At 38.7% G+C, this 13,175-nt stretch overlaps 1 protein-coding gene across 1 annotated transcript in view; it reads right to left on the minus strand.

The window, feature by feature from the left end:
- RANBP17 (RAN binding protein 17) overlaps positions 1-13,175 on the minus strand; it is a 163,072-nt gene that overhangs the window by 57,682 nt on the left and 92,215 nt on the right. The window contains exons 16-19 of the mRNA XM_086470933.1: positions 11,272-11,352; positions 6,323-6,386; positions 6,129-6,237; positions 1-61 (exon numbers count right to left, since the gene is read on the minus strand). The exon at positions 1-61 is cut by the window's left edge and continues 43 nt beyond it. Coding sequence (XP_086327059.1) covers positions 1-61; positions 6,129-6,237; positions 6,323-6,386; positions 11,272-11,352 — 315 coding nt within the window. The remainder of the gene's footprint in view (positions 62-6,128; positions 6,238-6,322; positions 6,387-11,271; positions 11,353-13,175) is intronic.

Here is a 13,175-nt window from a genome sequence, read left to right on the forward strand (position 1 = left end):
ACACTTTCAAATGAAACAGTGAGGGGGAGCATGAAATTCTCAAACTCATCCTCGTCTTCACCTACAGGAAAAGAAACCAAACCAAACCAGCAAAAGCATCACATCATATTCACACTGTTGTTTGGAAGGGTCTGTCTCTTAGGCTTTTACAGAAAAATCTCACTGACATCATGGGAACTTTCATACGACCTACAGGAAGAAAAACCTGAGGTCTGACATATTTTTACTGAGACATAAACAAAGATGACAAATTGTTGATTGCAAACAACTTGTATCTGAGACTGGCATGGCACTGCATTTCACATCTTTCACATTTCTGTTTTCTCTGTTAATCTCACAGCATTTGTTCAGTATTCTAGAAGAATATTCACATAAGAAAGTCAAGACATAATAGAAAATATTAAATTTAAAACTACAACAATAAATTAGACCCTTTCACACATGTACTTCGTAGTATTAAGTTTAAATTGCAATCTTTTATGATACTATGCTTTTTTTCCTACCTCCTACCTATTTAGTATACAGAATGAAGCTGCTGTGGAAATAAATCTCGACTGTGTTGCGGTTATTTGTGTGACTATTGCCTCATTTATTTCAGAAGGTGTGAATTTAGAGTAAAAGAAACAAGATGTTCTGGGTAGGGAAAAAAGAGATTGTCTTGGTTACACAGCTGAAAGATACCCTGGAAGTCTGGATTGGTTTTGTTTTGTCATGATGCTGAACAAGTAACTATAAACAATAACTTTTCAGAAATGGCAATTTGCATGAGGATTGGTACTTATGCTACTTATCTGTAGGCCCTTAATGAGGAGGGTAGCTTGCCTCTTGCATGCAGATTCCCCTTGAGAGTAATTCAAAGTAGGAATTTAATTTATGTTCTTTAAAGAGCTCTTTGCTATAAGGCTTCTCTCCCTTCTCTTTTCACTGGCAAAGTCTGGCAAACTAAGTTGCAACTGAAGTTAGGAGGAGTCTTTCATGTGTCAAATGGGTTGAGCAAAGTTAGTGTAAGCTTTACAGTTTAGTTTCTACACTTCATATACCCATCTGTAAAATGGGCCTAATTCTAGCTTCTTACCTCTAGGGATACTGCAAAGACCAAATCACTCACTCCAGTACAACGGTAAGAATGACAGTAAAGGCCAAGAAGCAAAAAAGCAGGGAAGAAAAAAAAAAAAAGAGTCATAACAGAAAAGCAAAGCGTGGACTAACACATAAATCCAGATGACAACACAGGTGGGAAAAAAAAAAGAAAAATAAAAATACTCAGTAGCTTCTTGGTAAGCTAGGGTGACACATCTGAACTGAAAGAGGCAAATATCCTCTGACAGAAATAATTGTGAGCCTGCAACTAAAACTGCCTCATAACAATGTAAATATTTACAATGGAGAGTCAAGGAAAGTTGCAGAGACAATCTCATTTATCGCATTTCCTAAGTTCCGAATACTTGGCTTTGTGACCTGAACTGCTTCCCTTTAATACAAGGCTTTTGTGCACAGTTTTCCAGATTGTTTTTAAAAGCAAAGGAAATACTTTCAACGACTTACTGCTACTGCACTGGTCAAGCACAGTTACGGAGCCTTCAAATCACAATCTATGCTCAAGAACCTTTTAAACTAGCAAAGTAACTGACCAAACCTGTGACTTGCATCCTGCACCTGCAGAGCCCAAGAGGGTGAGACGCTTTGTGTTAGATTTCAGAGCCGTTGCTGGCAGCAACAGGATCTGGTGGACTCTGGGAAAATGCAATCCTGTCCATCTTTGTCTCCTCTGCCATCTCTCTGCTCCTTTCAACCTGAGTCAGTCTTTTAATTTGTCATTTCTGGACCCTTGTGCCTTCTGATTACTCACAGCAACCCCAGACCATTCATCCAGTTTTTTTGCTTCTATCTCCTTCCTTCACCAACTCCAGCTCCTCAGGCAGTTCCAATACAGTGTTAGTTTCTGTGCTGTCAGCCTCTTTGTTCCATCACCATCAGCTTCCTCTTACCCTCCTAACAGTTAAGCTATTTCTCTATATATAGCATATCCTGATGTTGTTGTCTTTTAATCACTTATCAGACTTTCTTTAGAGGAAAAAAACCCTAATAAATAAAGACCAATCATTTAGAAGGGAGTCCTGTGCTGGTATTGACCCAGCTGCATGCTAGCAAGCGTACAGTCTAACAGAAGTCACTTGGATCCTGCTCTATGGAGGATCAGGGCTCAACTGCCATTTACAGAATTCTCAAGAGAAACGTGAATTATCACAAGATAGCAAAAGTAATACCCCATCTCATCTAGAGTGCTGCATATCGTTGGAAGACAATCTCCACTAAGATACTACGTACACATCCAAATTCAAGATGAACCCTTCCTGAAAGTAGAATCTTGAGCACACTTCGTTAAAAAGTTGAGAAGACCAAAGAACTACAGAATGTCCAACACTGATTGGGACCAACACTGTAATAACAAACCAGCTAGTTCTGGAAATTGGGCAAGGGGATATCTTATGTGTTATTTGTTTTAGATTTCAGTGTGGGCAGTGAAGAAAGAATATACAATCAGGATCCTATATAGTATTTGCCCTATTAATACAATAATTTGTAAGTTTTAGAAAAGCAACACAAATTACTGCCTATACATTTCTTTCCCATTCCTGCACAAGCCACATTCACATCCCATGAACAGTACAGTATTAATAAGGAAAGGAAAAAACCATCCTAATCAAACCTACCATGGTAAATTGCTCATTTTCTATAATTCAAACTATGCATACACATCCTTATTATCCCCTTTGAAAGAAAAGAGATGCTTCACTTGTAAGTTAGAGTAGATCTGTGTGCGCCTTACAGCAACAGTGGTTTGAACCTGATTCACTTGGAGAGGCTTGGCACTGAGCATGACTGCACACACCTGTAAGTACGGACACTGACAAATCATGCTGAATAGCTCCTGAAGGTATTTTCTGCAGCTTAGATCTACTCTTTTTGGTAATGCCGAAGAAAAAGTGATTCAAATTTATTAATCCTAGTAAAAACTTATGTTTAAACATAACTTTAATGAGTTTTGGTTTCTATATACTTCACACAAAAGAATATTCCGTTTACTTTAGAAATCTTGGACTAAGAATCTTGACCAAATTCTAAATGCGAAAAAAATTACAAAAAACACAACCTAAGGCACGTAAGGAATTCAAAGTCTAATTATATTCATATGCAGTTAAAGTAATTCAACAGAAACCAAAGCATATTTTGAAGCAAATATCAATTCATATATTACTGTTCTTTCCTATTACAATTAAATTTTGCCAGTCACTCCAACAGCACATCGTTAAAAATTTAAATATTCTGAATCTACTGTATTCAACTAATCTCCAAAAATATTTCTCCATAAAATAAGTCCTTAAAACCACCACTAATAAAAATTCACCTTAATTTTGTTTCCCTGTAAATTGTTTATCATTCATATAAAAGGATTTCATATAAAGCTCTTCATTTAATTGGAAAAAACAAACTCAGAGAAGACAATTGGTACAAGGCTTTTTTTTTGTCCGGAAATGCCAGTTCTCACAGTTTGAAAATCATCTTTTGATTCGCAAGGTAAGAATATTGCCATTTAATGCTTGCACAAACACTCAGAAAGGACAGTTTGTGTACACTTTACTTATTAAATTTGGATCCTAAAATGCAACGTATACCTGTTTGTGTCTCTAGATGTGCTTTTCTATCGGTCCAAAGCCAAACAAATTTATTGCAGTAGGAACACAAAGGACAACAGCCACATGACTCACGTGTGCTTTTTCCAGATACCCCTAATCATTTCAGATCGTGTAGAGCTGTTAATCCGGAGGAATCACAACAACCTCTATCAGCTTGTAGCCAGGCAGAAGTCACATGCCTTGAATTTTGTCTGACATGTATGTACAGAACCTCTACTTTGAGATGTAATTTTTAACACCTCTGATTTGTTTTTACCAAATCTCCCCCCCGATAGGAAAAGTTACTGAAACTGCACATGTAACCCATTTTATATTAGAAAGTGTACCTGTTGCTTATGTTCACCAACATTGACCCAGTACTGAAAGCAGTTTAACTGTGAGTAAGTGCCGGTCCAGCTCACAGTTGCCATTCTTCAAGAAAACACTGATAAATGTGGTTCAGCCTTGCCTCAAAGTTAACTGTTTTCATCACTGCTCAGCAGCAGATAGTACAGGCACCCATTATCAGCCAGCGGAGTAACAACTACTGTTGGCTCAGGATGGTCTGTGTCAGTCACTTCTGCAAACATGTTGCCTGGTTAAGTTCTTTCTTCCATGAGGGCTAAAAATCAGCACGCACAAGACTTGACTTGTTACTTTTTGACGGCGCCCATCAGTGGTCCCCTCGGAACACCGAGAGGCATCTATCCTCACAAAAGCAGTCTGTGAGGCAGATCCTCAGCAGACAGAAGCCCACAACTCTGAAAGGGGGTCTCTGATCAGAGCAGAGGTCATTTGAGACACGCTGCACTCTTCACCATCAGCCTCTTCAGCACACGATTTGTTACAGTGCTCATTTTGACAAGCCCAGCTTTCTCCTTTTAGACAACAGAGCGCGAATCACAGACTCACAGAATGGTTTGGGTTGGAAGGGACCTCAAAGATCACCTAGTTCCAACCCCCCTGCTATGGTCAGGGACATCTCCCACTAGACCAGGTTGCTCAAGGCTCCATCCAACCTGGTCTGGAACACTTCCAGGGATGGAGCATCCACAGCTTCCTTAGGCAGCTTGCTCCAGTGTCCCACCACCCTCAGGGTGAAGCACTTCTATCTAGTCTAAACCTGCCCTCTCCCACCTTCCAACCATTACCCCTCATCCTGTCACTGCAGGCCCTTGGAAAAAGTCCCTCCCGAGCCTTCTTGTACAGCCCCTTCAGGTCCTGGGAGGCTGCTCTAAGGTCTCCCCAGAGCCTTCTCTTTTCCAGGCTGAACAAGCCCAACTCTCTCAGCCTGTCCTCGTACGAAACCTGTTCCAATCCTCTGACCATCTTGGTAGCCCTCCTCTGAACTCGCTCCAGCAGCTCTGTGTCTTTTTGTGCTGAGGGCTCCAGAGCTGGACACAGCCCTGCAGGTGGGGGCTCACGGGGGCAGAGTAGGGGGGCAGGATCCTCTCCCTCGACCTGCTGGACTCGCATGTTTTGATGCAGCCCAGGATGCACTTGGCTTTTTGGGCTGCAAGCGCACACTGTTGGCTCACATTCATCCTCTCATCCACCAGCACCCCCACGTCCTTCTCCCCAGGACAGCTGTCAATCCACTCATCGCCCAGCCTGTATCTGCGCTTGGAATTGCCCTGACCCAGGTGCAGGACCTTGCACTTGGCCTTGTTGAACTTCATGAGGTTCACACAGGCCCACCTCTCCAGCCTGTCCAGGTCCCTCTGGATGGCATCCCTTCCCTCCAGCGTGTCAACCTCACCACACAAGTTACTGTGGTTGGCAAACTTGGTGAGGGTGCCCTCGATGCCACTGTCCATGTCACTGACAGAGATGTTAAATAGCACCAGTCCCAAAGCACAGAGAGTTCTGTATTTTACTCCAGTGGCCAACGGCAGTGCCTGGATTCAAAGTGACTGAGTCCTTTATCAAATCTAGCTGTTAAAGCATGCACTGGGTTTTACATGTGTTTAACTTCTCTAATTTCCGAAGGACAACTGAAAAGGTAACCCTCAGTGCATGTTTAAGATTTGCTTGTTGAACTGCAGAACTCTTGTCAATGTTTATTAAAACTCGGAGGGTCTTTGTATATTGGGAACTTGGATGAAGAAGTTAAACAGAAAAACCCTTCTACTAGAAGCTCGAAGGTTCTGGCATAATCAGTATGTCACCTGGAAGTGCAAAACTCAGGCATTTAATGTTGTAAATCCTTACAGTTAATACAAAAACCGTTTCTGTGCAAAAAATCAACTCATTTTGCTTATTTCTTCAACAGAAGGTAACAAATATTGTGTTATTGCTTAATGTCATAAATCTCAAAAGTTGATAGGCAGTGATTTAAATACCAACTAGAACATACAATTAAGCTGCTGTGTGATTGGTTTAACAACCTTAAAAATCCATAATACTACACAAGACAATAGTTGTCTCAGGGACATGGGAGGAGGACCTTACCTAGATCTACCATAAGAAGTCGAGTGAGAGCAGTGTAGAACACTGTCCGGCACCTAAGGTCACTGAGGCTGTAATTATCACTGACGCCCAAGAAAGGGAAGTGCTTACTCTGTTGAAATATAAGCGTATGAAAAGTTAAGTGTTCTACAAAATTTACTTCACGCAACATTTTTTAACATAGTAAGTAAACTTACTGTGTGATTCTGAAGCATGAATTTCACTGCCTCTATTTTCACAAGCTTTTTCAGAAGACTATAAGTAGCAGGTGTTAAGGAAAAATCAGCCGTGCAGCGTTACGATTACATTATCAGGTTGTACAAACTTTCAGGAATTTTTAGCGAGAAAAAAATCCTAACTGAAACAACAACAAATGTACGCTAAAGAAAAGCTGAATTTCATCTAGAAATATATGTCATAGAGATATTCTTTAGAACATTAAAGAGCATAATCTATTATTAATTAAAGCAATTACTTTTCATGGCATATATTCTAGTCACAAAAGAGACGAATGAATTAAATTACTTTTATAATTAAATGGAGAGTTTTTGATAATAAATGCTGCCGTTTTTCCCCCAGATAGACCCACATCATCAACATGTAAAAAAAAAAAAAAAAAGTGGTTTTGCAACTGCCTGCATTGAAGACAACTGGCACTTGGTAATGGGACTGGCAGCAGCGATGAAGTCATGGCCTCAAAATCACAGAGGTGATCTTCCAGATCCGTCAAAAAACCACATTTACTTTGTTTCAGTTGCTATAGATAAACATACATCTCATGCACATTGAGCTATGTTAAACACTTAAACAAAGTATGTTCAGACGTGTAAGAACTGAATGGAAATTTCTTAAGAACACACAAAGTCTCAGAGCCAGAGCAAAGTCCGTAACAAGGTGGCACAGCTGTTTTGGATGTATCTATGGATACTTCCTCAGGAATCCCAGCTTCTCCAACTTCACAAAATACAAAGCCCATCTAATTGACTACTGCTAAGCACGAACGGAAATGTCCCACTCCACAAACCAGCTAAACTCAAGCTGGTGACAGTCCCGATGGCAGGTGACTCTGGTAGCCACCGCGCTCCGCTCTCCGTGCCGGCCCCTCAGGAGGGTCCCAGGCCTGGTCTGTGCACTGCACCAGCGAAGCTACGTGAGCGCTGGGCTGCAGCTCCGGGGCCATCTGCGCCTGCGGGCACACCGAGGCTCCCAGGGAGCCGGACGCTACCTGCTGCAGACTCAGCACACCTCCTGGCCTGCGGATATTCTACAGGTCACCTATTTGAGCATGACTTACCAAGTAGGTACACCTAAAGAATTTAATATTTCTCTTACGAGTTCTTCGAAAAAGCATGAGAAATTGGATTAAATCAAAAGTTGAGTTTGCAAAAACTATATTCTAGAAGCCCTTAAAGTTCAGATGGTTAAGACTTGTTTCACAACTTGAATCCTTTCCTAGCTGTGTGAGTTATGAAGAACATTAACAGCATGAGCACGCACTAATTCCCTGTCTCGGATGATTCAGACATTTGGGATTGGGCAGAGGAGAGTATACTGTGTATTCCAGAAAGAGCCATGCTGACATCTTTGTGAGCTTCTGTACAGAGGTTTACTGCTGCTGCGAGGAATGTCTGCGAAAAAGGAGTGAGAGAACGGCCAAAGCAATGGCCTGCATTTTCTGACTTCTGCTTCTCCTTCATTTGACATAAAATTGCTGTGTGACTTCATCAAGTCAGTTAAATTTCACTGTCTCAATTCTGGGGGATATAAAAGGCTTTAAGACTGTACAGCAGTACCTACAGTCCTGTCTGTACAAACACAGAGAATGTTACAAATTTTAATTCTTCCTTTTTTTTTTTTTTTTTTTTTTTTTTTTTTGAGTGCTCCAGTCTGCCATTCCTGCACATAATTGATTGAAGAGTTCGATTACTTTTCTGAGAATAAACAATTTCCCTTTTCATTTTAAATGGATTAAATTCTTTTTAAACAGGTAAAAGTGTAAGAATAGGTTTTATAGCTGCTATTGGAAAATCTCCTAATCTAGTTTTAAGATGATGTTCCTCTGTCAATCTATAACATTTGACATAGCATTACCTGGTTTTATATTGCAAAGCTACATAGTTGGGGTTTTTTTCTGCCTCTTATAAGGGAGAGCCTTTCATAACACAAGGCTAATAAAGACAAGGATAAAGAATTTTTGAGAGGCTACAAATATTTTAACCCAAGTTATTGTACAAAGTAACAATGAAACTGTAGTTATTTTGTCACAAAAACGTATGTGGAAAAGTTAATTATTAGAAAGTACTAAATGTGCATGAGGGAACACTATGGCTTCAAAGACATAAAGGAATGACTAACATATTCCATTATGTAAATGAATTCAAAGATATTTCACGACTGATCAGCTAGGAGGGACATAATGATTTATAATTCAAATAACTGAGCTTTGAAATCAAATTGGGCTAATATATTTTGAAATATGCAAACCTGGAATAATTGTAAAAGTAATGTAAACCATGACACCAGCTCCAATCATTTGTTGCCTTTGTTGTTAATACTGTCTTCTGGTTTTGGGTTTTTTCCTATTAGATAGTATATTTTCTGAAACTATGGTTTCCTTTTAATTCTAGATTATCCTTTAGAAAAAGAATATTATACATATAAAAAGAGATAACCACCAATTTCTAAGACTGTGTAGAAGCTGATTGACGTTCAGAAAAGTACTGAAATAAATTATTATTTTAACCTTTCAGGCTAGCCACAATTTAATCTATATCAAATACTGAAAATTGATCCACCAGATCCAGCATCTTAACAGTACACTATTTCTTTCAAAGCAATATACACTTAATGCCTTTTAAAAAAACCCTAATATAATGTGAAAAGGCCAAAGTTTGCAACGCCATGAAGTAGTTATAAACTACTTCATATGTTTGAAATAAAAAGTACTTCAGTATTATTACTAAAAAAAACCCCTATTGGTAGAGTTTTTAATAGGAAAAAAATACATATCTTTAAAAGCCAAAATGACCAGTAAAATTGGGTTGTACATCATTTTCTGGGAAAAAGGAAAAACAGCCTCGACAGGTGTAATTTATCATTTTTCTGATTTAATACCAAAGAAATATATTAAAATAATAAAAAGAATCCTGAAATCCTCAAAATTTGTAGTGATAAATAGCCCTCCCTGTCTTTATTGCATTATGCCTACTAACAGAAATATTGCATGGTGGATTTTGCCAGACAAGGACGATTATTTTCCAATAAAAAGTTGCATATTAAATTCCAGCACAAAAGTGGGTGTCTAATACTTTTGAAATCTTTTATGGTTTGCCAGGGAACACAATTTTAAACTTAACTAATACAACATCAGGGTGAAGTGAACCGGCATTAAAGCTGTCTTTCTACAACCCCACCCATCTAAGCAGAAAAGCTACTGTTCTGAGAATTTTTGTTTGAAGTATTTCCATTGAAAAGTAATTGCATAAATTTTTGGTATTTATCTTTTCAGTTAATCTCTCTTTTTACTAATCTTTAAACATTTTGCACTGATGTTTCAGATGTGTATTTATGAAGGCAGTGCTGCTTTACATCCTGGCTACGCATAGGAGTCTGAAACGGCTCTTGCAACAGTTAGCAAGTTTCTGCAAAGAAAAAAACCCCACAATTTCATCACAGTTCTACTCTTCAGGAGAACATAGGTTATTAAAGATCTACTTTTTCATCCTTCCTAAGTCCTGATATTATTATATCTGTTTCACGAGCAGGAACTAATTTACTGCAAATATAATTTGAAAACTAAAACTATCCAGACATTTCAGCCTTGGAAAGTATTATTTGCACCAGTAGTTTATACTGACCCTCATTTTTGAGAGCTACTATGTGAATACATGCCTTTGAAAGCCTCCAGAAGACAATATGAAATGCTAGATGCCTGTTGGCTTTAGCAGTGATATTAGGCTGAGTATTTCAGCAGGTATACATTACACAGCTAAACAGGCAAGCACTTTTAAGTTAGGTGCACCATGTCGCATTTCTTGGTTATTCTAAACGGGTTTTGAACCCCACTGAAGCAATAACTATATAGTATAAAAAAGGAGAGAGCTTATTAGTCCCTTCATAAATCTTATTAATGAAATAAATGTCTCCCCTTCTGTTTTTGTCAAATTCCTTAGTAATGTTTCACTTTCAAGTCTTTTCCAGTCCTATTTCTGTGATGCCATGAAAACAAACGCATTCATATTTAAAATATCAAGTTAGCTGCTTAATGGTATTTCAAGTAAACATATAGAAGTACACATTGTATGATTTTTATTAAACAAAATTCACTTACGGAATGTGAAAACCCACACTCATCTTTCAACCCAAGGAAATATATTAAAATTCTTCTTATACGATTAGAGTTCTACGGAGAAATAAAATTATACCAATTGTCATATTCCAGGTGCCTTCCTTTCTGCTTCTCTAAATCTCCTCTAGAAAAATCACTGAAAAGTTGTTTTTATTTTAAAATAGCAAAGGATTTCAATATTGAGTATTTTCATGAGCCCTGGGGGTTTATTATCTGTTGTATACCTTTAAATATCATGTCACATCAAAACAAGATACTACTTTTTTATAAGTCTTCTTGCTCAACTGACTGAAAATTCAAAGAGCAAACATTCTACTCCAACTTATGACAAGTGAATACTAGAACAAGATACAAAAGGTTTGCAACAGATAGCAAGTTAGCATCCATGATGTGGGTAAGAATTCCACAAAAATACTTGAACCCAGACAAAAATCTACAAGCAAAATCATGTCTGTTTTGTCAGTAGTAATAATGACATTGACACAATGAGGAACTTGGAATCAGGCAACGATAAAACACGTGAAGAGGCTTGTTTTAAAATGTAACTCAGAAGATTAGGAAAGGCACAGATGACCATAAGCAACACGTTATACGATTTCTCTTTTGTTGCTAAGAAGTAGGTGGAAATAAGCACACCTTTTAAAAACTATGCATAGAAAAAGATAAACCAAAACGAATAAATATTAATATCCTAATTAGTTTTAAAATGTGGCATATGAAACAACAAAAAGTCTTATACCAACTTGTACCTTATTATTTTCAAATAACATGTTATGCCGTACATAATAAAAAGGATATCCAACAGAAAGGTCATTTAGAAACTGAAGAGTTCTTGAAATCACAGGCTCACATCTTCCCCGGTATTTGAGATTTGTAACACTAGAATAAACAAAAAACAAGTGAGATTTTATAACACATTTTCCTCTTTTTGAGACGTGCAGTGCAAAAGCTCACAACAGTAGCGCATTGTACTACGAATGTATTTCTGTGATTCGTCTTAGGATTTTCCATTTACGAGACAGAAAACTCTGCACAAACATGCCCTGTCTTCTTCACGAAGAGGAGATCCAAACACTTTTGTAATATATTATTTTAAAAAAACCTGTCACAAATAAATTAACTGAAGCTTACCCCTACTTGTATCTATCTTACTCACTTTTCAACACAATATCTGGCCACTTAACTTCTGTATTATTTATCTGCCCAATTCTTCCCAAGATAAAAACAAATTGCTATAAATTCCCTAGGAAAATTTCCATAAGAGAAATGGGGTACAGAAAAACTATGGGCCAATTCACAGAGCTACTGATATACCCAGCTCCCAGTGAAACTTCACCTTGCAGTTCCTGAACTAACCCCTATTCTTCTTCTTCCCTACACCAAACACTTTAACTAAAGCCAAGATACATAGGGGATACTGCATTTCCCTAATTGACATAGGCTGATTTCCCTCTCAGACACAGGCATTTAGGAAGCACACTCCGATTAATGAACCAATGCATAAATTATGATACAGGATAACACTAGACCTATTATCAATCCTTGGGGAACACCACATAAAACACCATTTTTGACAGCAAACTCTTACAGTTAGCCTTTCAGTGACATCACGCAGCTAACACTTGCTCTACTACCTTCCACAGGTTAAGCGTGAGACACGGAGCACAGAGCCGGGACCCTCTACAGCTTCTTCTGTACTGCGTGCAAGGCAGTGCGAAGACACCTAAGTGACTTGGGGTGGAACCTGTTGTGTTCACCTACCAGATATATTAGGAGGCGAAGAGGTGGCATTAGCTTTCAGATGAAAGGGGTAAACTGAAGCCAGTAAAGTGGAGGCACATAATTTTTTTTTCAAACAAGGAGTGATTACAGCAATAAGTTTGGAGTCACTGATCCCGCAGTCTGTCATTTCCTAGTTTCCTTAGGGGAATGTCAGGTAGGCCGGTGTCAACCATCCTACTGAAATCCGAATGTCTGGTACTTTCTGTTGCTGTTGTAAACTCCAGCCAGTGAGTCCAACAAGAAATTACAGGCACCTCCCCCAAGTAGCCCAAATGCATTTATCACTTAATTGAACACTGACTACTAATAACTTTTTCTAGTATTCCTTTGAGAATCCAAGTTAGGCTGACTGGCCTATAGCAAGTCGCTTCCTCTTAGTTCCCTTTTTAGAAGCCAAGTACTGTGCCCTACTATTCTGGGACATCCACCATCACCCCCAATTGCTCAAAAACCCAGAAGAAATTTAAGTGCCCCCTTCCTCCAGACAGGGAGATCACGCTGCGTAAGAGATTCACAGTGAGTTTCTGACACTGGATTCATCTGCAGAAATAAAAGCAGGCCATCACAGCCTTTTGAAACAGCCCATTCATCTAAAAAGGCAGCATGGCTTCCTGGCTCGGAAGTCCTGGCACCTATTCCTGATCGTGACATCAAATTGCGAGGGTGTATCTCAAACAGCTGGGTGATCAAGAATAAGTCACTTCAGATTTTATTCCTCAGTTTCCTTGTCTGTATAATGATTCTGACTTTAAGCTGTCAGATCTATAGATGAAAGACCATGACATGAGAGGTATAACCAGTACCAGCTATTTATACTGTGATGCAGTAAGATTTCAATTTTGGGAATACAGAACCTGAAGACGAGATGTTAAATGCCTTAAAATCAGCACTGATTATTGCTTTTACATATGCACAGGCTA

The sequence above is a fragment of the Leptosomus discolor genome, chromosome 10 (genome assembly GCF_034619465.1).
Source record: "Leptosomus discolor isolate bLepDis1 chromosome 10, bLepDis1.hap2, whole genome shotgun sequence".
NCBI lineage: Eukaryota > Metazoa > Chordata > Aves > Leptosomiformes > Leptosomidae > Leptosomus > Leptosomus discolor.